The sequence below is a fragment of the Stylophora pistillata genome, chromosome 5 (assembly GCF_964205215.1).
Source record: "Stylophora pistillata chromosome 5, jaStyPist1.2, whole genome shotgun sequence".
Classification (NCBI taxonomy): Eukaryota; Metazoa; Cnidaria; class Anthozoa; order Scleractinia; family Pocilloporidae; genus Stylophora; species Stylophora pistillata.
In genome coordinates, this window is record NC_142523.1 from 35,841,581 (window position 1) to 35,866,213 (window position 24,633).

The 24,633-nt window shown below is 41.0% G+C and overlaps 3 protein-coding genes and 1 long non-coding RNA gene across 7 annotated transcripts; 2 read left to right on the plus strand and 2 right to left on the minus strand.

Moving 5' to 3' along the window:
• The first annotated feature begins 56 nt into the window (after positions 1-56).
• Positions 57-2,728, plus strand: LOC148731688 (uncharacterized). The gene is made up of 2 exons (XM_088762307.1): positions 57-428; positions 775-2,728. Exons 1-2 carry the CDS (start codon positions 307-309, stop codon positions 2,057-2,059), a joined length of 1,407 nt encoding a protein of 468 aa, XP_088618433.1. The 5' UTR covers positions 57-306; the 3' UTR covers positions 2,060-2,728.
• LOC148731689 (uncharacterized) lies at positions 2,051-4,415 on the minus strand. Its single transcript, XM_088762308.1, has 2 exons — positions 4,108-4,415; positions 2,051-3,968 (listed from the first exon to the last, which is right to left on the minus strand). Exons 1-2 carry the CDS (start codon positions 4,279-4,281, stop codon positions 2,892-2,894), a joined length of 1,251 nt encoding a protein of 416 aa, XP_088618434.1. The 5' UTR covers positions 4,282-4,415; the 3' UTR covers positions 2,051-2,891.
• Positions 4,351-24,384, plus strand: LOC148731690 (uncharacterized). 4 transcript variants are annotated; one of them, XM_088762303.1, is made up of 6 exons: positions 4,351-4,472; positions 10,460-10,802; positions 17,532-17,703; positions 18,907-19,915; positions 20,648-20,764; positions 22,784-24,384. In XM_088762303.1, exons 2-6 carry the CDS (start codon positions 10,508-10,510, stop codon positions 23,111-23,113), a joined length of 1,923 nt encoding a protein of 640 aa, XP_088618429.1. In that variant the 5' UTR covers positions 4,351-4,472; positions 10,460-10,507; the 3' UTR covers positions 23,114-24,384. The 4 variants fall into 4 exon arrangements, with proteins under 4 accessions (XP_088618429.1, XP_088618431.1, XP_088618430.1 ...); XM_088762305.1 differs by lacking the exon at positions 4,351-4,472 and adding an exon at positions 5,663-7,839; XM_088762304.1 differs by lacking the exon at positions 4,351-4,472 and adding an exon at positions 5,663-7,835.
• LOC148731691 (uncharacterized) lies at positions 6,449-10,004 on the minus strand. The gene is made up of 2 exons (XR_016002170.1): positions 8,803-10,004; positions 6,449-7,998 (listed from the first exon to the last, which is right to left on the minus strand). It is a non-coding gene; the product is annotated as an uncharacterized LOC148731691 (long non-coding RNA).
• Positions 24,385-24,633: the final 249 nt, after the last annotated feature.

Sequence of the window (24,633 nt, forward strand, 5' to 3'; positions counted from 1 at the left end):
GCCTTAAACTACTTGAGCGCGCGCGCGCGAAAGCTCATATAGAGTCCTAAAGTGCTTACGTCACGTTTCCATAGCACCGGAATTCTGTGGTCTAAACAAACCAATATGGCGTCCCTAGCGTGACACATTGTCGTTGACCTCGAACACTTCAAGAGCTATAATAGCGCATTTTATCCTCCAATAATAGAAATAAGATAAAGAGAATCAAGATAACCTTTGGCCTTACTATTGAAGAGTATAATAAGCGGACAAAAGCACCTGGTGAGCAATAATTCGAGTCAAAACGCCACGGAGACGAAGTTTGCGATGGGCCAGTGTTTTCATCCAGATTGCAATCACACATCTGAAAGCCACTGCTGCCGATTCTTTTCGTTTCCAGACCAGAAAAAACATAAAACACTCTATGATAAGTGGATATCATTTGTAAGGTGAGTATTTTTCGAAAAATATATATTTCGATGCTGTACCATCGATTAGAAATAGCTGTTTTTTTTTTTATCTCAAACTGATTCACGATTAGCTGTTTCTCTTTCTTGTCTTATTTCTTTTCTCGCGGCTTTGCCTTTCCTTGTCTTCAGTCTTGATCTAAGATTATTTAGTTACTAAAAAACTATATGATAGTTGTGAGTATCAAAGCTTTTACACTAACTAGTATTAAGTAACAAGCTCAGAGAAATACTCGCTTCGCATTCACGTCTTAGACTTCAAGGTTAAGCATGTGACCAACTAAACTTTGGGAAATATAGTAACTGCTTCTGTCTGTTTCTGTTATAGGAGAGGAGATAGAAAGCCCAGCAAACATTCGCGACTTTGCAGTTGTCACTTTAAAGATGGGCGAAAAGAAAATATGCCAACCATCAGTGACAGAAACAGGCACAAGCTGTTTGATAGTTTGGACTTGCTGCCAGGTACAGGACCAACACCTCCCAGTACACCTACCCCCAAGAAAAAACGGAAAGTGTCTGCCGAGCCCACGAAATTACCAACTGTAGCATCTGTGCTTGAAGAGATTAAAGAGAACTCTGAACCATGTTCCACTGAATGCTCACAAGAGGAAAAGACAAGTTCCAAAGAAGCTCTGCTGTCAATAGAGCTTGATATGACTTCAACAGAACTTGCTAAACACAAGGAAGTGTCAAGTTACTATAGTGCACACTACTCTGCTAAGAGCTTGAGCCCTGAGGTGATACGGATGGAGACAGGTCTACCCACTAAGGATGTTTTTGATATTGTTGTGGGATATGTTTCAAGATTCAAGGGTGAAATAAACTATTATGCTGGATGGAAGGTTGAGGCGATCACACTTGAGGACCAGATATTTATCACTCTGATGAAACTGAAACAAAATTATACCAATCTACATTTAGCCCAGTTGTTTTCATGCAGTGTTGCAACTGTTGCTAACATAGTACTAACTTTTGTCCATGTTCTGCATTCTCTCCTGTTCAAAGACATCATGACAACTGTGCCATCTAGAGAAAAGAACAAGATGTGTTTGCCATCTTCTTTCACTGAGTACAGCAGTTGCCGCATTGTGATTGATTGTACAGACATTGAAATTGCTGCACCTAAGCTCATGTCCCAGCAGAATGCTACATATTCCAGCTACAGGGGAATGAACTCTTTCAAAGTCATTATAGGGGTTGCCCCAAATGGAGTTATAACCTATGTTAGTGATCTTTTTCCTGGCTCAGTCAGTGACAAGGTCATGGTTAAAGAGTCTGGGTTTTGTAAACATTTGAGTGCTGGTGATCTTGTTCTGGCAGACAAAGGTTTTCTCATCAGCGATGTAGTTCCAAGAGGTGTTTCAGTGAACATACCACCATTTCTCAACAATGGAAAGTTTACAGAGAGTGAGGCAAGGGCGACAAAATCAATAGCTCGATGTCGCATCCACGTAGAGCATGCAAATGCAAGACTTAAGAGTTTTCGCATCCTTGGCTTCATCCCAGCATTTTTGAGGTGCCATTCTGACAAGCTATGCCAACTGTGCTCAGCTCTTGTTAATTTGCAGTATCCATTGATCAAGGATGGCTGCGAAGACTTTGAATTTGACTGAATAGAACTTTTTTTCAACTAAACTATAGTACAATGAGTTTTTAATATTATTTTTGTATTACTAGAAGCCCTACTGTAACAGATCAAATGGTATTGACATAGCTTTGGTCAAAAATATGATGTGGTCAGTTTTACATTTTTCTGATATTCATCTCCTTTATGTTCATTAATACAAACTACTATGTGTTCTGTGAAAATAGATTATAATGAAAACCAGTGACATTCTTAAATTGTCATTTCAACTAAATCCAGGTCAGGGGCATGTGACCAGTATGGAATTCTTTCGTCCAGTAGTTCCAAGTGTGAAAGTCGTGCTGGCTTAAAGGTTTTACTTTTGTGTCTGTGAAGCTGGGAGCCTGAGTCCAGGTGTATAAAACTAAAGCCACACTTCAATTAGCTTAAGGGATGGTGAGAGGTAGTCAGAAAAAAAACCTGTGCTGCATGGATTTTGTTTTGGCTCTCACCCCTTCCCTTTGCATTGCTATGCAAGCCTACTTAAGTGTGGCATAAGTTTTATGTACCTGGGCCCTGTTGAGTAACCAGGATAAGTGTTACCAGCTACCAGTAGCCATTGGTTGCAAAAAAAAATTGTTTAAGCTTGCTTTCAGGAAGAATGTAATTTATTATTAAGTTACTATGCTAAATGGAAAAATGTGGGTTCTTTATCTTGTGTCTCTATCTGAGTGTAGAATATGTAATGTTATATTAAGAAATTAATGTATGAAATTTAAAAAAATACCTTTTAACATTAGCTACTGCCTATTTACATTAGCTCCCACTCCCCCCCCCCCCCCCCCACACTCTGATTATGTCCAGCATCTGTGCACCACTTTTCAAAGTTCTCCCTCGGTAATCTTTGGGAATAGTTGATGAAAGTAAAAATCACTCAAGATAGTAATATTGTGCTCCCAAGATTCATCTCGTTCAATCTTGATAACTACACTATCCTTTGTGGTCCATACAACAAAGTAGCAGAATTTGCGCTTTGTCAGGAACATCTGGCCTTGACACTGATGCCAGTAAACATGTGTGGTAGACAGCGTATAATTCCCTTCCTTCTCCTCCAAGTAGAAGTCTTTGTGCCCACAAGCTTCCTTGATTGTCGCATTTCGATGTGTGTAGGGGCACTTACACTCAATCACCGAGTCGTCTCCCACAAGTCCATCAGGGGAAGCACCCAGAACTCCCGACTCGTGTAGCCAAAGGCCGGTCTGTACAGGTGTAAAGTTTGTGATGTTGGTGAAGGATTTCAGGGCCTCAGTCTCATTGTCCTGTCCCCATGCAATTGCTTTAACTCCACTCAAGTTGTATTCCCCAAGTAGTCGCTTGATAAGAGACGGTGTAACTCTTTTTGCCTGGAGGACGGAGCCAAAATTACTGGCAGTCAGGCGGCCTCTACGAGCTTGGTGCCATGCAGGGCTGTTTTGCTGGCCAGCCGTGAGGGTGCTCACAACATTTATGGTTCTCTCCTCTACTTTGGCATTCTCAATCAAGTACTCTAATTGTTTTTCCTTCGTAGATGCCATAAGGAAACCTTCTGAGTAAATGATATCCTCAATCGTCTTGATCGGGAGAGGGGTAGCAGGATGTGGTTCGGGACTCAAGATCCAGCAGGTCCCTGTAAATTTGCCATAGCGCTTTAGTTCGCTGTACAGCCACATCCGATCTTCTCGGCTAGGATCGCGCGCCAAAGGGCTGTAATCCTTCTTCTTCGGTGGCGCTGGAAACATCTGGCTTGCAGACTGTACGCTTTCTGCCTTTCGCTTTCGTTTCCATTGGCATTCCAGGTCCGTCCTGCTAAGGTTATGGATGCCATAAATAAATATGGCTGCCGCGTGACTGCACTTGAACTCGCCGCGAGGACACTCGCATTCTGTGTTTTTTATTTCAAGGTTTTCATCGAGATAAATCTGATAAAAAGATAATTCGAAACAGACACGTAAGTTGCAATATATATTCCGCAATATAAACATTAAATTGGAGGTGAAATCGGGGTTGGGAGTTCTTCGAATTGAACATACGTGTTGTGATCCCAAATTGGCAACTTACTGTGACTTTGTAGTCCTTATTTTTCATGCTTGCTTGGACTTCACCTTTGATGACTCCCCTGGAATAAATAAAGCTTTGGACATGGTCGGATTTGAAGTGGTTTTCTCCGCGATCAAGCGATTTCCGCTCTCCAGAAAAGAAAGAAACGAGTGAGCATATCGATAAAGACGCCATGTTTGAAGTATGAGTTTAAACTGTTTAGACCAGAAAAAAATGCTGTCATGGCAACGTGCTTCGACAGCAAACATTCATATGCATGTTTGCTGTCGAAGCCAGGTGTGCTTTCGCTTTCGAGCTTTTCTCAAGCGCTTTTTTGATCACGGAGGGCACTGGCTTGCTAAGAGGTGTCTGAAAGTTTAACAACGGTAAGTTTGCTTTATTTCAGTTACACTTAGGGATAATAAAACTACAACTCCTTTCAAGCGAGTTTTAGATTAGTTCAAATTAGGCCAGAGAACTTTTCATTCTAAGATGAATGCGGCGCTCGCTTTGATAGATTAGCCGACGGTTTGAAAAGGGAGATGACAAAACGCGGAGCCATACTCCATGGAGTACCTTATGGAGTGCCTTAATGGAGTACCTCAAAATGTCATGTATTGGTCAAATAAAATATTATATGAACATGGTGAATCGTTTAGATGTACATATCCTAAAATATATTGAGCTTACCAGCTCTCCGAATGTCACAGTTCGATACAATCCAGTTTTTTGGGGACAGTGACTAAGGCTCTCAGTCTTACTGGTTCCTCCATTTTGGTTTTACCGCTGTGTAATGAGTCCTTTGACGAGAAGACAAACAACTCCATGTGATGAACAAAACCCACTGTTTCGATTTCTGCGCGAGGTAAAATATTTAAGCTTACTGCATTTGCAAGATCAACAACCCCAGTCGGATTTATTCGCCGACCCGTCACTGTTTTTTTTGGTTTGTTTACACACCTCAATTTTATTGCGCTACAGATAGATGGGTGTGGAGAAGCTCAGTTTAAAGATAGGGATTACCATTTCAAGTCTCAACCTACAAATGTAAGCTTGTATCCTCATCGTTTCGCACATTTAAGAAACCCATGAGGCCATGTGTTACTAGATGGAGCGCCACACTTCTTACAGACGCCACACATAAACAGGTATTTTGGAAGATGTAAAACCAGTTTCAGAATGAAGGTTGTCCCTCCTTTTGGCCTCTGAAGATCATATGAAAATAGATGGTAGTCGGCCTATTAACGATAACGTTCATGGATGCTAGCAACATTAAAGCTTTCCGTTGGAAGTTGTCAGCAGTTTAAGTTAATTTCAAGATGGCGGTCAACTCGTGTACTACATCGAACTGCAACAATCGGAGAGCTGACAAGCTCAAAATATATCAGGATATGTACATCTAAACGATTCACCTTGTTCATAATGTATTTTATTTGACTAATACATGATTTTTAGGGCTACTCCATCCAGGTACTCCATGGAGTAGGGCTCCGCGTTTTGTCATCTCCCGTTTCAAAGAGACGAAAGATCGACCAGTTCAGCAACAAAGGTGAAGTTTCACCACGCTTTCTAGCCCCGTATTTGAAATATTGTTTCATGAAAATTTTCGGTTTTATGACAAGATTTGCTGTGTGTATCAACTTATCGAATGAACTCTAATGGCTATTTGGAAAATAATTCTGAAACGAGCTTGAATAGACTGGGAAAACTATACTTTCTTTGCCAATAATAACATAAAATGTTAATTTCTTGTCTTCTGTTCGTTCAACTAGTTTGCACACCAGAGCTTGCGCTTTGAATCTTCAAGTTCCTTTCCCGCCGTCTAATTCTGAACAGCGCACATAAATTTGCCTAAATACCTTGACACCCTTTTTAAATACCTTGACACTGATCTTAAGAAATTAAAGCATACAATTGTCTAGTTTTAGTTTCTCTAGTATCAAATCGTATTGCTGATTAGTCATTATTATTATTTCATATATGTAATTTGTACAGCTGCGAATGCCGTAAGTTTAGATAACTCACTGGGTTAATTACGTCACTTTCGTTAAATAAAGGTTATTGTATTGTACTGTAATCCCGTCCCCACTCCCTTTTCAAATTTTGTAACTGCTTATGATTCGCCTCAATTGTAATCCTTGACTGATCACAAGCGTGTTTGTTTCAAGTCCTATTGAGTTAACGAAGAGAACTGTAGCAAAAAAATATTTCAACGATACGTGACTTGCTAGGGCTTTTCAAGTTAGTGTCGGTCCCTTTGCAATATTATTCAGATTTTTCATCCGCGCTGATATAAAGCTAATCTAATCCGCGGTTATCGTGTCAGTTTTGCGCTTTGTTATTATCCATATATGCAGACAACAACAACAACAACAACTTTATTTGTACCCAACATAAAAATACTGGTAAAAATAATGATAAATTGACAAGAATATAAAGGAGTACTAGCTGCCCCAAATAACCTTAGGGGCTAGAAAAAAAGGGCAGCTATACTTAGGTGATTTATGTAATGTAATTATTTGGGTCAGATACAACACACACAACACACACACACACACGCACACACACACACACACTCATTCATCATACAAAACAAGGTCAAGGAAGCAAGGAAAATCAGAGTAGAAAACAAATGGAAAGCCAGAAAAATTATTAATATTTATCAAGAAGAATTAGCTTAAAGCTTTTCTTAAAACGTTTCAGAGGAAGAAGCTTTACGTCTTCACATGTACCATTCCGGACTTTAGCACCCTGAAATCTTATGTTGAAGATTCCATAATTTGTTCTGGCATTTGGAATAGTATGAGTCATTTTGCTAGATACTCTGGTATTATAATTATGTAACACTCTAACAGAATTGAAATAAGGGTCAAATACTGGAGGTAAGAGTTTCTTGTGAAACTTATACATAAATACTGCAAGTTGAAAGGTAATAATGTCAAACAGCTTCACAACATTTAGATCTTTGTATAAAGGACTTGAATGTTCGTTATAACTAGAGAAAGTAATTATTCTGAAGGCTCTCTTCTGTAATATCAAGAAAGGTTGCAAAGCTGTCTGATAGGTATTACCCCAAACAAATATGCAGTAGTTTAAAAAAGGCTCAACTAAAGCATAGTACAGGCTAAGTAGTGTTTTAGTACTTAAGAAATAACGGAGCTTGGACAGAATGCCTATACTTCTCTTGACTTTTTTAGAAGTATTAGTAATGTGCGTCTTCTAACTAATATTATAATCTATGTAAACTCCAAGGTATCTTATGGAAGTTACCTGGGTAAAATTTAACAACACCTCTGATACCATAGTAGTCATGTTTTCTTATTGTTTATAGATAACATTACCTGTTTGGGAAAATTTTCTTTGAATTGGACGGAAATAACAAAATTTGACTTATCAATATTTAATGAAAGCTTATTTGCACATAACCAGGTATAAACTTTCTCAAGTTCAGAATTAATCATGCTTTCAAGTATCTTTATGTCCCTATGTTGAAAGAATAAATTTGCATCATCTGCAAAAAAATGGAAATCTAAAAGCTTTGAACAATTATGAATATGATTTACATAAATTAAGAATAAAAGTGGTCCAAGCACTGACCCTTCGGGCACACCACAGGACACTGTTTGAGTTTTGATAAGTGTTCGCTTTCGAGTTCATCGAGGGTTTTGTTCACTACAGAAAGCAGCCAGTATTCTTTATCGCGGATGATAAATCACTACCACGCGAAAAGTTTCCAAAACTTGGCAGCAGTAGGTATCTTACTTAATTTCACTTGCATGAAAGTTATGAGTAGCAGATACAACTCTTTTTCAACGAGAAGTACTTCCTAGAATTGAAGGAGAAGGAGCTTCACGAGACCGTAACAAGATGAAATCACACCGTGATTTCTTCCATCTTCCTTAACACAAATCCCTATAAAAAAATCAATGAAAATGTTAAAGATGTTATTTTGATTCGCTATGTAATTTCCTTACTTGATATTCTGAGTATATCAACTCAACTCAACGAAAGAACACCTTGTATTCATCTTCATTCATTGTTGTATTCGTCTTCTCATGTCAAGAATTCTTTTCTATTTTCACAGTTTCTTAAACTTCGTCGTTTATGTAGTGATGAATCTGATTTTTTCTACAAATCAGAGTCAATGTGCCAGTTTTTTGAAAAACGTGGTTACCCTCTTTCTGTCGTTCAAGAGGGTCACCACTGCGCCCAACTTGTTGATCGATAGTCAACACTACAAACGTCACAGAAGGGAAATTCTGACCGCATTCTATTCACTCTCACATTTCACCCCCACAACCACGCAGTTAAATCCATTATTCTTCAAAACTTTTAATTACTTCAAAACGATCCAGAGACTGGTACTATCTTTTCGCAACCACCACTCATCTCATTTAAACGCGACAAAAACATAGACAATTTTCTTGTTAGAAGTTCGTTCCAAACTAGTGACCAACTCGACAATTTTAAATGCGCTCGCGCGCGATGCAAAACTAGTCCTTTCATTCACAACGCCGAACTTCATCTATCACATAACTTGCACCTATTGCAAAAAGATATACATCCGCAAAACAGGAAGACGATTATTTGACCGACTCCGAGAACGCCTTCGCGACGTAGAAAGGAATGACAAGGACGCATCAAAACCAGTCGCAAGACACTTAAATCTGCCTAATCATTCTAAGCAGCATATGACAATCTGCAGTCTTTCCTTACATTTAGGTGGCTCGGAAAGCCGCAAAACTCTTGAAGAAAAGTTTATCTTTCAAATCGGCACTCTTAACCCCACAGTTATCAACAAATGCTTTTCATTCTGCTAAATTATTCGTGTTTTTCTCGTCACTATGTTCCCACCAATGGCGTAGCTCCACTTTCTGCATATAAACCCACACGCAACCTACAATTCCTCCATTCGCTCTGACGAAGGGCTTACGAGCGAAAAGTCAGCTTTTTAACTCTTTACGGTGGCAAATTTACAATTTCAACTTATTAGCTGATATAACCAAAATACCCTATTGCCCCCACCGACGCAGCACCACAGTTTCTTTAGAAACACACCCCCTTTGTTCGAAAGAACACCTATGTTTAGTAGGACAACAAATATCAATACTTCAAAGCAGGTTGCTTATTATTTCACATGGATTCCTTGGCTCAAGCTGAAAAAGGTCTTTACAATCTCTGTTTTCAGTTGAAGTCTTCCTGTCATTGGAGTTGACTTTTCTTCAAGGATCAAATATTTTGGATGAGTGCAACGAAACGTAACCAAGAGAAAATAAATCACTTTCTCTTAATTGACGTAACCCAGAAACCTGTCTTCATTACTTTTTCAGCAAAACAAAAACAATCAGAACGTCCACCCGTCGGTATGACATTTGATCAACGCATTATAAGTACTTACGGCCTCATTTTATTTAAAATCTCTGGAAGTGCCTTGCTTGTAAATTTCGATATTTAAGCCTCTTCTCAAGTTAACCACGAGATTTTCACACTTATGTAGAGCGAAAGAAGTTAGAAAGATAATTTTGATTAATGGGTCAAAGTACATCAAAAATGTCATTTTGCAGCGCCAGATTATGGACGAAAAATCACAACAAAGCCAATTTAATAGTTTTCAGTCCAAAAATTTGCATAGTACCCGCAGGGTGCTGTTATTTAGAGACGTAATTAATTTGCGTTGCGACAAAGCCAGATTAACTTTCGTTTTTCAATTCATCGAGTGTTTGTTGACTACAGAAAGCAGCCCATATTCTTTATCGCAGATGAAGTATTACAACCTCACTAAAAGGTTTTTAAAACTTTGACAACGTTAAGTAAACTTTAATTCACTCACATGAAAGTTATGTGTAGCAGGTACAATTCGTTTCAAACGAAGAGATTAACAAGCGAACAATGTAGAATACTTAATCCTTGACTGATTACGGTTAAATGAGCCAAGATAAGAAAGCAAATATATTTGCATATTCTTACAAAAGAAACCTCAAGGAACAGAAAAACAAGAACATAGTCGTGGTAGACGTAGCCTCGTTCCCGCGCAGTAATTTCGGCACCAGATCACTGAACCTCGAGAACACGTTGTGAGCGTAAAAGTTATCACTAATTGGTTTCACTTTGTCTTATTCTCTTTAAAGAAGCACTTCGTCATTTTTCGGGCTTAAATATCGACGTCTGCTCTCAATAGTTTCGAAATCCTCAATGAAGTAAGTATAGAGCATTCTGCGATTTCCTACGTTCTTGTATGACGCGAACAGCTTGTTTATCTAAAGGCGCGACCTAGGACTGGACAAACAAACTAAGAGCTTAATTAAGTTTACTTTTGAAAAAAGTGCTAGTAGAGATTATCGACAAAACATGATATTTCCTCTTCAATTTCAAGGGCCTTGCAATACACTGAACCTTCAGTAGTCCCACAGCTTCCTAGATCATGGATGGTTTACCAGAGAAAAAGGAGGACCATCAGGATGAAGTCAACGTTCATGTCAAAGATAGTTCTGAAGGAGTGAAACCTGCTTCAAGAAAATGGAGCATTCGGCGGATCACCGCTATCGTTGCCGTTATCTCTCTCGTGGTTTGTGGCACCATTCTAACAGCAACTTTGTTGACTCGAAAAAAGCAGTTTACTGCGGAGCGCTTAGTGGAAGTTAACTTGGAACCCGGTGAAGCTCTGGTGTATCGAGTCGAGCAAGTCCTCGAAGTACGGAGTGGAGAGCTTCAGAGAGGTATTTGATCTCGCTACTAATTAAACATTAGGTATTCTCTTGAACTGCCTTTCATTTTTCGAAAAAATGTTATGTTTGAGCTGAGATTAGGCAAGTATGCATTTTGTTAGGTTTCAGACACATTTTGCCGTTCACAAGATTAGATTAGTGGAAATACTTTCATAAAACATTACAAGCAGGCAATTAAAATGAAAATCATTTAAAAATGTCATAGCTGCTCTTAAATGAATGGAATCTTGTCGGATACAAATCAAATTTTTGGTAAAGAAGTCAAATTTGCGCAAAAATCAGTCGGGTCATGCAAACATAAAGAATGCAGGATTTAAATAGTCTTGCGATCATTCTAAGTCTTCTGTTTCTGTCTCTTTTCCGTGTGTGGTCTATCTCGCCCTCGAGGTGTTGTATCTAATGCGGCCTCGACGAATTGTTTTTACCCAATCAATCGTTAACACGCTAAATCCAGCATATCCGTACACATGTACAATAGCTGAGCTGAATTCTGAATTCACCTCGGCGTTTGACATATCAATTTACTATCGACTGTTGACGAAACAGACTCTTCAACAGACTAAGTGCACTCCTTTTGCATAATAATCCAGTTTAGCTGTGAGGTGAATTATTTTACGGTCAAGCCACTTCGGTAAGTTTTGTTCATACTGCCATATGGTCAGGTTACTTCAGTCAGAAATCTAATTTGTTCAGCACCAGCTGATCATTCGTAACGCTGCCCAATTTAGCTTCAAAGTTTCTTGGAAAGTACTGTCCATTTCTTCTTAGTCGAGATTTGGGAAGGTAACTTTTCTCTTTCTAGTTTTTGATATGACAGTCTGTGAGACAGTTTGGAGGATTGAAAGGCACTCAAATTTCCACCAATAGCCACCTCAAACTCAGTGAAAAGTTGTTTATTATTCCATTATAGGTTGATTCACAGTTTAGTCTGATTTCTATTATCTACTTCTGGCGGTGACATAAAGACAGTTGGTTCCTCTTTAACTTAACAATTCGCATTTAATGTTCCCATTTCATGTTATTTCTCATAATAAATCGTTTTATTCTTGACTCTTAACATAGAGCTGTGCCGTAGATGTTGTTTATGAAAGGTATCCATGGTTTTCATTGAGTCCTAGGGGTTCACTTCTCGCCATCTGATATCTCGACGTGTTCTCTTAGAACTGGGCTGCAAATTTGGAATGGCCTTTTGGTGTCTTTTAAATCGAGACTCCCACCAAAGGCACTAGAACCTCCGATTTTGTACCTCGTAATCCATGAAAAGTTTTTCTTTCAACAAGACAATTGTTAATGCTTTATTTACCGAGTAAATTTCAAGTAAAATTTCAAGTTTTGAATCATAACACTTCTCTTTATTTTACTTCCTTCACTATGACTGAAACTATGGCTATGAATTGTATCAGTCATCCAGTTGACAATATGATAAAAGGTCTGTCTGGACCGAGTGGATCGTGGAACTTTCAGATAACTGTCCCTTATGTGACCGATGTTTCTGATGCTATGAAGTCGGTCTTTAAATCTTTCGGTTTCACCACCACGTTCAAGCCATATAACACCCTAAGGCAAAAGTTAGTAAAGGTAAAGGATAAGCCCACAAAGTTAAGAGGCATATGTGGTTCATGGGATAAAGTGTGGTGATGAGAACTGCAGGGAAACCTATGTTGGAGAGACCAAACAGGCACTGGGCTCGAGAATGGGACAGCGAAAAAGGCCCAGTACTATCGAGGCACAGAATTCGGCTGTCAAAGAATGAACTTGTTGTTATGATATTAAAGTTGCATATTTATTGTAATGACCACCTCCGGTTGTCGTTTGTTACCTGTCAATCATGTAATTTTCTGAGTGAGTAAGTGAGAGAGAGAGGAGCTCGGCACGTTGTAAAAACTTGGAGTACAACAAATAAACCGCTTCGTGGAATAACATTTTAGCGTGCAGTCAATATACTACACTGGCGACGAGTAATAAAAACGAAAGTCCACTCTAGTGGATAGGAACACAGAATCAACGCAACCCGAGTCAAGCCGACAGCTTACACAGCCATGAGCACCCTACCACCGTTTCCCTCATTCGACCTTTCTCAAAATCAAGGAACACTTGCCACTCGGTGGTAAAAGTACATCGCACGGTTCCGCAACCTTATTGTAGCGTTGAATGTGACCAACAAGAAGCGACAGCAGGCTATTCTGTTACACTATGCAGGCGAAGAGGTCAACGATATTGTTGAAACGCTGCCCGACGCCGTTGCAGGAGCAGACGTTGCTACCTTTCTATAATCAAGAAATGGATAGACATTCTAGTCTTCTCGGATAAGGATGAATAAACCGTAGGCCCCGTCTCCTGCAGGGTTAGGGGTAGGAGACGTTAATTTCGTACGCACGAGATTAAAGTGTCGTGGATGTCCTCCCCTGGGGTGGGAATTGGCCCTGAAAAGCCCCCATGAGGAGTGGTCAACTAAAGTATGTATGTATGTATGTACGTACGTACGTACGTACGTACGTACGTATGTATGTATGTATGTATGTATGTATGTATGTACGAAGACCCGCTCGAGAAAACAATCACGGCTCTCATAAACCACTTCACGCCGAAGACTAATGTGGCCTATGAAAAATACAAGTTCATGCAGGCAAAACAAGACCCAGGAGAAGACCTCATGATCTATTAAACCAGGCTGAAACACCTATCACAAACCTGCGAATTCGCTGATGCCGACCGAGAAATAAAAAGCCAGATTATTCAACTGTGTTCATCGTCCAAGCTGCGCCGAAAAGCTCTCAGTGATCCTGGAATTACCCTACATGCACTCCTCGATTACGGCAAAACCCTGGAGCTTGCCGAAACACAAGTCAAATAATTGGAAAACCCAAAAGCAGAAGTAAACAAACACGATAAACACCGTGAAGTAACTCGGCGAAAGTCTTAGAGTAGACCCCCCCGCGACAAGAAGGAACGCCCGGGACACGGATTTTCCCGATTACACTCAGGAACAACAACAAGCCGATACTGCGGTGGCGCTTACCCACATGATGGCGGCATGCGATGTTGTTCGGCCTATCAGAAAGAGTGCCGAAGTTGCGGCAAGCTGGGACATTTCGAATCAGTCTGTAGCAGCAAACCAAAGGCAATATCTCACAATCGAGAGTCACGGGTAACAGTCAGCACACTCGACGAGCACTTGGATGAATCCAGTGACAGCGATGACGAAAACACCTTCATCTAAGCATCCACAGTGTTAACGGGAAGAACATTAAGCAGCCGTAGTTCAAGGTCAAGATCATTGGCACCTGGCTGACTCTGATGGCCGATTCAGGATCTGGTATCACCATCCTAGACGAGAAGGACCTCAGTTCACTTCAGGATCGACCACGCCTGAGCGACACCACGACTCGAGTATACCCCTACAAGTCCAAAACGCCTCTGAGTATGTTCGGGAAGTTTAAAGTAACCGTAACAACTGAAAACGAGACCATATCTCAGGAGACTATTTACGTCGCCGAAGGAGCAGGAGGATCCCCTCTGAGCTGGCAAGCCTCGCAGAACTTTGGGCTCATATCGATCACAAGTCCACTGGTGTCTAAATCCAGACCAGAGATCAATCAGCTGGTACAGGAGTATGACGATTTGTTGAAAGGCCTTGGAAAGCTGAAAGATTACCAAATACATCTGCAGATCGACGACAGCGTCCAGCCATCAGCACAATCTCACCGACGTGTACTTCATGGCCGGAAGCAACTCGAAGAGCAGCTAGAAAGAGACGAGCAGCACGGCGTTATGGAGCGCGTGGATGGACCGACCCCATGGGTTTCACCCGTTGTTGTAGCACCCAAGCCCAAGCAGCCTGGAAAAATCAGAATGTGCGTTGACACGAGACAGGCAAATAGTGCGATCCAACGTGAACGACACATCAAACCAACGATCAAAGAAATCATCGCTGAGTTGAACGGAGCCACAGTTTTCAGTAAGCTTGACTTGAATCAAGGCTACAATCAACTAGAACTCGCCCCAGAATCTAGATTCATCACAACGTTTAGCACCCACGTCGGAATGAGGCGGTATACGCGCCTAAACTTCGGAATCGTCTGTGCAGCCGAAATATTCCAAAATGCCATCCGCGAAACCTTGAGCGACATACAAGGAGCGCTCAACCTGAGTGATGATATCTTAGTGCACGGAAAGACACAGGAAGACCACGACCGAGAAACCTTTCAGCGCCTCCGGGAGAAGGGCCTAACCCTAAACCGCGACAAATGCGAGTTTTCACAGCATCGCCTCGAGTTCTTTGGTTATGTGTTCTCTAGTAAAGACATCTCTGCTGATATAAAGAAGGTCCAGGCGATAACCAATCTCCCACCACCAACTAACGTCGCAGAAGTGCGCGGTCTTCTTGGTATGGCCAATAACTGCTCCAGATTCATTCCTGCTTACGCAACGCTAACACAGCCCTTCCGTGAGCTAACCCAAAACAACATGCCTTGGGAGTGGAACCAAAGGCAAGATCGCGCCCTTCAGCAGCTCAAGACCGCCCTTATGGAAGCACCTGTAACCGCTTACTTCGACCCCAGCAGGAACACCGAAGTCAGCGTCGATGCAAACCCCGTTGGGCTTGGGGCTATCCTGGCTCAAACCAGTGAGCCCATCATTAGCGACAAGCACGTGGTTGCGTACGAAAGCAGATCCTTGACTCCCGTAGAACAGCGCTACAGTCAGACTGAGCGTGAAGCCTTTGCTGTCGTATGGGGATGTGAATATTTTCACCTATACGTCTATGGCAGACAGGTAACTGTCATCACAGATCATAAGCCGTTACTTACGATATACAACAATCCCCGGTCAAAACCACCACCTCGCATCGAGAGGTGGACACTGCGCTTACAGCCATACCAAGTGACAGTCGTGTACGAACAAGGAGAAGGAAACCCGGCTGACTATATGTCCCGACACCCTTAGAAGTCAACGCTTTCCAGCAGTCGACAGCAACGCGTGACAGAAGAGTTCGTGGACTACATCACACGCGCTACCAAGCCCAACGCACTCAAGCTAGAGGACATTACGCAGGCAACTATGAAAGACCCAATCCTTCTAGCTGTCATTGATGCTGTGCGTACCTGCAACTGGTTTGAGCCGTCTAAGCGACTCGACATTAACCAAAACACGTAGAAAGCTCTTGAACGGGTAAAAGAAGAATTGACCATTTGCAGTTCCTCGAGTGTACTCTTGAGAGGAAGACGGATCATTTTCCCCAAAGTCTTACAACAGACAGTAATTGATCTCGCACACGAGGGTCATCAGAGCATTGCAAAAACAAAGTCACTGCTTCGGGAGAAGGTGTGGTTCCCAGGTATCAACGACACAGTAGAGAAGAAAGTGAAGTCCTGTCTTGCATGCCAAGTATCGATCCCAGAAACCAAATGCGAGCCCCTTAACATGTCACCGCTGCCAGAGGGACCATGGCAACAGATTAGTGCAGATTTTAGGGAACTGTCTGGTGGAGGATACTTACTCTTCCTTCTACGACGACTATTCCAGATACCCTATTGTAGAGGTCATACCGTCAGTATCTGCACCAGTCGTCATACCACGTCTCGCTGATAATGGCCCGCCGTTCAACGGAAGAGAGTTCTAGTCCTTTGGAAAGAACATGGGATTCGACCATCGAAAGATAACCTCCAAATAGCCACGTGCCAACGGAGAAGCTGAACGATTTATGCGCACGGTTAAGAAGGCGATCGAAGCTGCAAACGTGAAGCAATGTCCCTAAAAAGAAGAGCTACACGAGATTCTTCGCAACTACAGAGCAACACCGCACTCGTCAATAGGCAAGCCACCAGCCACGGGTGGCCCATGCGCGTTAAGATTCCTGACAGACCCAGTTCTGAGGAGGACCCAGCACCGATACGACACTGAGTAATGCTGGCTAAGGAGAAGATGAAGAGCTGTGCTGACCAGAAAGCATATGTGACGCCAAGCAACCTCATGACTGGAGACAAAGTTCTAGTCAGGTGTGACCCCTCTGGAATTAATTCCAGAACACCTTATCATCCGTATGTCATCACTCACCACAAGGGTACGATGATCACTGCAGAGGGCGGGGGAAAAAACATCACCCGAAACTCTTCGTTCTTCAAGAAGCTGGAGCCCGACGTCCAGGTCACAGTTGGTAGACCTGTGCAGGACAGCCTAACTCCCCCAGCTCTGCCTACTGAAGCTAAGGAGAGTTCTCTGTCAAAACCTGCTGGGTGTGGACCTCGTCGCAACCCGCAGAGACACAGACGACCTCCTGCATACCTCAAGGACTTTGTCTAATACCTCTTGAGACCCAATGAGGGACGTTTTCATATGTTACTGTTTGTTCACCCTGCACTAGATGCTCAGGGTCGGTTTTATGTTTTGCTGTAGTTTCGGTATAGTTTATATATAATGCAAAGTGGAAGAATGTAGTGACCACTTCCGGTTGTCGTTTTGTTACTTGTCAATCATGTAATTTTCCGAGTGAGTAAGTGAGAGAGAGGAGCTCGGCACGGTTGTAAAAACTTGAAGTTCAACAAATAAACCGTTTCATCAAAGAACATTCTAGCGTGCAGTCAATACACCACATTCACCAAGCTTGATGCCTTGCTTCCTCCCTCAGGAATACAGGCAATCAGAGTCGAATTAAGCTCAACAAGGATTTTTTTCAGCCAAATTACTCTATTTTAAACTAGTTCAACCATTTTTCCGCAGGGACACTGAGAACCATCGTTGCACTTCACGTGATAAACAAGACTTCAGAAGAGTATTGGTTCGTTTTTAAGATCATCAGCATTACTGCCGAAGGAGAAAACTTGGAAACAATTGGTAACGTGACCCAAGGAAGATCGTTATATTTTTTGGTGAAGGTTGAGCACACTTCAAGGTAGGCAACAAGATAGTCCTTAGAATATATCTGCTAAGTCATGTCGGGATTACCAGAAAGCAATTAGATCTACCTGAGAGTGATTTTTTTCCCATAAATATCATAGATGAGCCAGAAACCTATTCAACTTACCGTTCGGTTAGCCTGGGCCATCAAGTAAAATAGTTTCATAATCCGGAGAGCTAGACGAACAATTACTGACAGGTGGTTTGTGGTGTCAACTTCCGAATGGTCTTGAAATACGGTGGCATCTAGACCCACCCAGTGCTCAAGAGTAATAATGTATAATTGTGATTCAGTTTGTATAAGTCACGAAATTTTAGTTTGAAAAAATATCAAGGACTATTTAGCTCTCTTACCGATTGTAAGGGGGGGGGGGTTGGGGCTGGGGGATGGAGACAATTTAGTCGGAAAACCGGTGAAAGTTACTGTTAAACCCAGAAATGCCTATGAGCAATTTAAAATCGCTTCTTCAAAATCATTTTTTCTTTCATTGACAAACGGTACCCAACTTTCAATTTTATTTTTCGATTGTTTTCACTCTCAGACTCTTTTTTCGTTCTTGCATACCTCTAAAATAAGATTACAATTTCGTTTCTCTTTGTCATATGTGACTGATCTAGCCCACTGCTATTGGGCTAGATCAGTCGATCTGCTCGGGACGGGAAAGCTTGTTGACCCTGGGGTGCATATAATCCAAAGAAGATATATGGTTAGGAAACGTGAATTGTCATCAGATGACCGGTGAAGTTATATTCATAAAAACGTTCACCACAATTTCCCTAGACAAGAATCTTCACTGACACTCGGCAGGTCGTATTGCGATATTGAATCCTGTCTAACATTAGTATTCTTTTTCTGATTCTCATTTTTGTAAGCCTTTGATACATCTTTTATACATCGCCCTTTGGATTCAGGTATCAGATCTTACTGACACGCAAAGACGTCAGGTTTTTGCTCAATTAGAGAACAGTGGCCGAAATTTTCACAAGAACTCCTTTTGGTTTCTCATTTCTACCAAAAGTTGGCTTTTAAGTCGTCTGGGGTTAGCAGGATAAGTAGCTATATTCTTTTCTACGGTGAAGTTCCCCACTCACCCGTCCCTTCCTCCTACTTCTTTTGCTGCTCGTCACTTCTTCTATAAAGTATCATGCCAATTGCTAATTCAGGTGCTTTCATTGGGTCTAAATGTGTTTTCAATAGGTCTGAGGTGAAGGAGACGTCAAAATCCACCAAAGTACACGAGACCTTTGAACTATACGGAAACCAAACGTACGACGCAGAGCTAACTGGTTATGCCCGAGCCATACTTACTCAGCTTCTCCCAGCTGTTGAGCGCAGCCTTTACGAACTTGTAGACGGAGAGAAACCAGATCCAAATTCTGAGCCAAAACCTGAAAATCATTCCATGTTTCCCGGTATTGTGAAAATGCACAGAGAAGCAGACACATCTGAAAATGACGAACTTTTGATTAAAAATAAATTCAATCGTTCGGATGTCACCAATATGACATCTGACATTGACTTGGACATGTCATATACTGATTCGTCCGTTCTTAATAAGCGCAGTGGCATGGTAACGAAAGGTGAGGTCCACTTGACTAAACGATTAAATTTCGGAGAGCCAATTCAGTTTAAGAAAGGATTCTCAGCCAACATGATGAACGTTTCTTTCAGGAGTAAGGTTACTCTTCTTAATCATGAGAAATCTCGGAGAAGCTACCTTGAGGACGAGGAACTAGCATATTATGTTGATTTTCGTGATTTCATCAAACTCACTGCACCAAAATCTAGCCAAAAAATTAGGTTTCAAACCTCCGAGAGAGAGGCTCCTCTTAACGAGACTTCGGTTGAGTTAACCGCACTGAACACCACCTTTGCTGGTAAAGATGAGCGAGAAATAAACCTGACGACAGCGTCGCACAACTCAAGACACCGAAGTCGCAGACAAAATCTTGTTCAAGAATTGCTTAGTGCTCCTCGACAGAAAACGTTCACACTCTTTAAGAAAAAAGTTATAGGCATAGATATACAAGTGAAAGCCACTATTCGCATCGAATCAATTAAAAAGTTATACCACCTGAAGCTTGACAAGACTGAAGTGGATTTAACCCTGCAGTTGGGAACCAGTGTAACAACACCACTTCTCCGAGAATCCATTGACACCACTAAGAAAGAAACTAAGAAGATAAACGGACGGATCATCGAAACTGTAAGTGCTTGAATTTAAAATATTGAGGTTACTTCGGCAAGTTTTCTTAAGGAGCTAACTCACAGCAATATATAATTTGTCTGTTATCAATATCACAGCAAAGGTTAAAACTGAAATTGGATTCGATCTTAGACAGGAGGTTGCAGTGGCCTTCACTTGGGCTTCCCTATAAGTAACGAGTAACGGAGCAGCAAGAAAATCGAGTAACGGGTGACTCTTTGGGAGCTTTCGGAGCAATATCACGAAGTGAGACCTTGCAGTCACTAAATATCGTTTTAGGATTGAAGACTAAGCGGTTCGTTTTCAATTGCAACCAGGAGAAAACTCTGTAGAACAAAGATCGTCACTTTACAACGCAAATATTAGAAAGTAAAATTGAGACGCAAATTTTTTGATAAATATTCATACCGTCCTATTAAAAACCACATTTTAAGGTGAAATGACTTTAAGTTTGAAAAAAAACCAATTTGGGTTTTACCTGTTAACACAACTAGTTACCAAAAATCGGCGGTTACAGGACTGTTAAGTTGTTTAGATCGTCAGAGCAACTGTCGGAGCCTGATAAACAACGCGTGCGCAGAAACGCCGGAAGTGCCTTTTTGGAAGATAGACGACGACCGCGACCGAGTTTTAAACTTGAGCTTTTCCGCAGAAAGCCCAAGTAATAACCTCATTGTTTTAAAAAGTTGATGTACATTTTATACCATTTACTATTTTGTTTCCTTTTTTCAGGGTTACAGTATTCCGATACTTGGGATCGTCAGTCTTGATCTGGATTTTATTCTTTCGACACCTGTTAGTATCTCGGTGGACCCAGGCTCACTCTCAAATTCCTCGTTAAACGTAAAGGTGAGTAGATATATCTCAATCGATGGTTAACATATAAAGTAAATAATTATTGAAATATCTGGACGTGTTGCATGTTAAACCATCGATTACGATTTTTTTTTTTTTATTCCAACATCGTATTTCTCGTTTAAACACCATGATGTATAACGCATTGGTTCTGACACTGGCTTTTTTTTACTGACTTGGCAAAACAAAAAAATGCGGAGTGGTAAATGAGTGTCGTTCTTACTATAAGGATTAGCTTCCGACGATAAATTATGGCTTTCGTTTGCCATTATGGAGAAGCACCTCCTGAACTTAGCATATGTCTGAGCTGAGAGCAGAAGTGTTTGTGTTCTAAGCTTCTCCACATCTTATCCTAAGATATAAACCTTGAGAAAAGGTTTGGAACATAATTCGTCCGGAAATTTTTCGAATTGCATAGTGAATTTCCGAGCCCTGATGGGGCGGGAACAATACAAGTGATAGGCAAAATTTCCGCTCATATTTAGCTATTATTCGCCTAAGGCGAAGTGAATATTGCTAAATAATCTCCGAGACGAAGTCAAGGGGATTATTCAACAATATTCACTTAGCCTGAATAATTGTGATAGTATATTTCTTAGGTGCTTTCGAATTCTGTTGTAAATATTCGTTTAAGTTTTGAACTATTCTGATTACTCGTATCGGGATAAAGGGCCAGTTTCCACTAGAATTTGATAGGTTTATTTAATTCAATCAGCAAAAACTTCATATCATTCTTTTAAAAAGCGTTGTTCCAAACTTAATAGCATCTCTTTTTGCTCTTGCATTTTCTTTATCACATTCATCATTTCCGGAGTAACATTGACAAAACGCAAGGTAGCCATTATGATTTTAGCGCTCCTGCTAGAATCACCTTTCACGAGGTGATTCCAGCGAGATATGATGATGCCCTCCTGGACCAATCAGAGCGCGTGCTTCTCCATAATCATCAGAGCAATTATGCTAATATATATGTTAACCCATAGAACAAGGGATTCATCATTTCACATTATTTCATTTTCTAGTATTTTGGGTTTTGGTTTTCGACATTCATCCTACACTCTGAGCACTGTACCGATTGAATAAGTCGTGAGCAAAAGACGAAAACAACACAAACGAAAAGTGCTCTTCATGACCAACAAAGAAGATCCACGTCTTTTAAAGATCAATGCTCAGAAAGTCAAGTTAAAAAAAAACCGAAAAAATCGAAGTATATATCGTTCATTGCGGCCGTGTTTTCCTCTGCTTTCCGTTCATATTTTTGACATATTAGTATAGTATTGTGGCCTAATTTGCCCGTTCCGTTGTCCTAATAAATTGAAATGGCTTCAGTATTACTTGAATAACAAACCGCTGTCTCTGTCTGCAATAACCACGATGATGTACGAGACGGTAAAGAGTTAAAGTCCCCATGACACCTATTTTTAGCGTTAAATTATAAAAATAGAAGCATGTCGAGGGTGTCTGGTAAGATTTGCGATTGATTCTGATGCGTCTTTGTTAGTTTACGAGGCGATTTAAGTCCGAAATTGTAGCGAACTTAAGCTTTCCGTATCTCTTTGACCGCGTTAAAGAGTACTGGTACCTACATATTCGTGACGTCATGGTAGTAAGTCCAAGTTTATCAAAGAAGCAAGAAAGTTTCGTCAGAACAACAAGAAGTATCGGACATAATGACACGAAACTATCACCGAAATAGCCAGAGAAATTACAAATCACAAAGCCCACTTGTTTGCATGATAAGCACACATGGTTACTACTGTGACGTGACGGCGCCCAGTCCCCCTTTGCCCGGCCAGACATTTTATCTACAGATTATAGAGCTTGATAAGAAATTCAAAAAACGGTAAAATACCGCTAATGTTGCCAAAACACGTTCTAGAGTCATTCTATTTTGATGTAAAATAGTAAAAAAATAGGTGTCATAGGGACTTTAAAGAGTTCATGAAATCATACAAATAGATAATTAAATTAATAAAAAATAAGCTTTTATAAGTTTACACACTGTCATTTCAGGTAACGCCTTCTGCATCAGTAACAGCCACTTTGCAAGGATCTGTATCAGTATTGATTGTAAGGGCCGGGGTGTATGGTGACGGGCACCTGATACGTGGAAGTCTTCCAATCACTGTGTCGTATGAAGCAAGTCGTCCTTCCGACAGTGATGCCTGCCTGGACGTCTCAGCTGAATTAAAGATCCTTGAACTGGAGGCCGGTGTATTCTACCAGCGGAGATCCTGTGGGTGGTGGTTTAGTTGCGCATGGGGTACTCGACGCCTCTTGTACAGTGTTGGTCCATGGTCTGCCTTCAGTTTGAAGCGAAATATGATCAGTGAATGTTTCTGAACATGTTACACTTCGCAGTGAGGTCTGAGTGTTGTGAGCTGTTTAGTTTAAGAGCACTTTTCAAATGAGTGTCGAAAATAGTCCCAGAATGCATTAGTTTTCCTTTACTCTTCTCTGTGATTGGTCCAGAAAACTCCGCCACTCCCTCAACCAATCAGATTCATAGCTTACGCCAATTATGACTTGGTCATCCCACGTTTTCCCGCGCTTTAGGAGGGTTGCTTGGTTTTTCTTTGAGTTTTCATTGGCTCTCCAAGGAACTTTCCTTTCTTCTGATCGGCCTTTGTACTTACGTAATTGTTTTGGTTTTACGAGTCTCAGTCGATTAGTCTCCTTCGCAGCCGTTTTTAGGCTCGTCACGCAACGCTCCTCCCCACAAGGAGGAGAGGAGCGTTGCGTGATGAGCCTAAAAACAGAACTTTCAGGAACTTTTTTTTGGATTTGATTAAACGTTAAGTCGAAGTATCTTAGATCAGAGAGGGCATGTGTGGATTCTATTTTGGTTTTCAGTACAGCATCGTAGTTGGAAGATCATTATTTTGTTATTTTCTAAAATAGGCTCTTAACTAGATCGAACGAAGTCTTTTTATGCAGCCAGTAGGATATGCAGTTACAGTGTCCGCGATCGGCAAATCCAAAACAATGATTGGACAAAGTTCTGGGCCAGGCGGCAGTAGGTGGACCTTATGACGTCACAGAATCACTTGCATCAACTAGTGCTTGTCAACCGGTGACTGATGTCTCTTCATCAGATTGTTTGCCGTAAAGAAGATCCCATTTGTTTTCGTAGCTATTCACCCTAGTATTGAGATGATTTATTAACTCGTACGGCTACAAACTGATTCAAAAGTAGGGAAGACTAGATAAATCGTTAAACTTGGGCAAAAAAAGGGGAAACCCACCGTTTTTTTCAGCTTACATTCTTTCATCTTCATCTACGTTATGGTGAGGTCTGTGAAGTTAGAAACAGGAAAACGACACGATGAACAAAACAAAATTGTCCTTACAAAAAGTGAACAAGCTTAGTAATTCACGGTTAAACATGACGAATCTTTTTTTTAGGAACAAGGTTAGTTTGTAGCTGTTTTTGGTTTCATCAAGTAACAAATATATGCTAGCAGGAACATAGTTAATGTTCCTTCGCATTTGGTTAGGATAGCTGTAAAAGTTCCAATCATACCATGGTTAATTAGTGTGTATTTGTTGTGGAGTGTCTATTTAACCACAGTGTTTTGTATGAAAGAACAATAAATAGCGGTATTAGAACGCAAGTCTTGCATTGTTAACTTACCGACTTTTAAGCCGAAAATTATTGTTGGAACTTGACACACTGTGCATTTTTCGACTTTGTGACTTGGCACTGAGCATCAATCACGCCTGCTCGTAATTTCAAATCAGCTGATTTGTAATTACCCGCAAAATCACTCCCCGAGCTACACCCCTCCTAGTTTTGAAGCAAATACTTTCGTTAAAAATAGGATCGATCTCACCTTGTCCTTTGTGAGAATGAACTTTGCTCC

What these genes read in the sequence shown, in the direction of transcription:
- LOC148731689 (XM_088762308.1), bottom strand. Translation starts at nt 4,281, where the DNA reads ATGGCGTCTTTATCGATATGCTCACTCGTTTCTTTCTTTTCTGGAGAG. An exon ending in ATAAGGACTACAAAGTCACA is followed by an intron (nt 3,969 to 4,107) that starts GTAAGTTGCCAA and finishes TCTTTTTATCAG; the next exon opens with ATTTATCTCGATGAAAACCT.
- LOC148731688 (XM_088762307.1), top strand. Translation starts at nt 307, where the DNA reads ATGGGCCAGTGTTTTCATCCAGATTGCAATCACACATCTGAAAGCCAC. An exon ending in AAGTGGATATCATTTGTAAG is followed by an intron (nt 429 to 774) that starts GTGAGTATTTTT and finishes TTTCTGTTATAG; the next exon opens with GAGAGGAGATAGAAAGCCCA.
- LOC148731690 (XM_088762303.1), top strand. Translation starts at nt 10,508, where the DNA reads ATGGATGGTTTACCAGAGAAAAAGGAGGACCATCAGGATGAAGTCAAC. An exon ending in AAGGTTGAGCACACTTCAAG is followed by an intron (nt 17,704 to 18,906) that starts GTAGGCAACAAG and finishes TGTTTTCAATAG; the next exon opens with GTCTGAGGTGAAGGAGACGT. An exon ending in ACGGACGGATCATCGAAACT is followed by an intron (nt 19,916 to 20,647) that starts GTAAGTGCTTGA and finishes TCCTTTTTTCAG; the next exon opens with GGTTACAGTATTCCGATACT.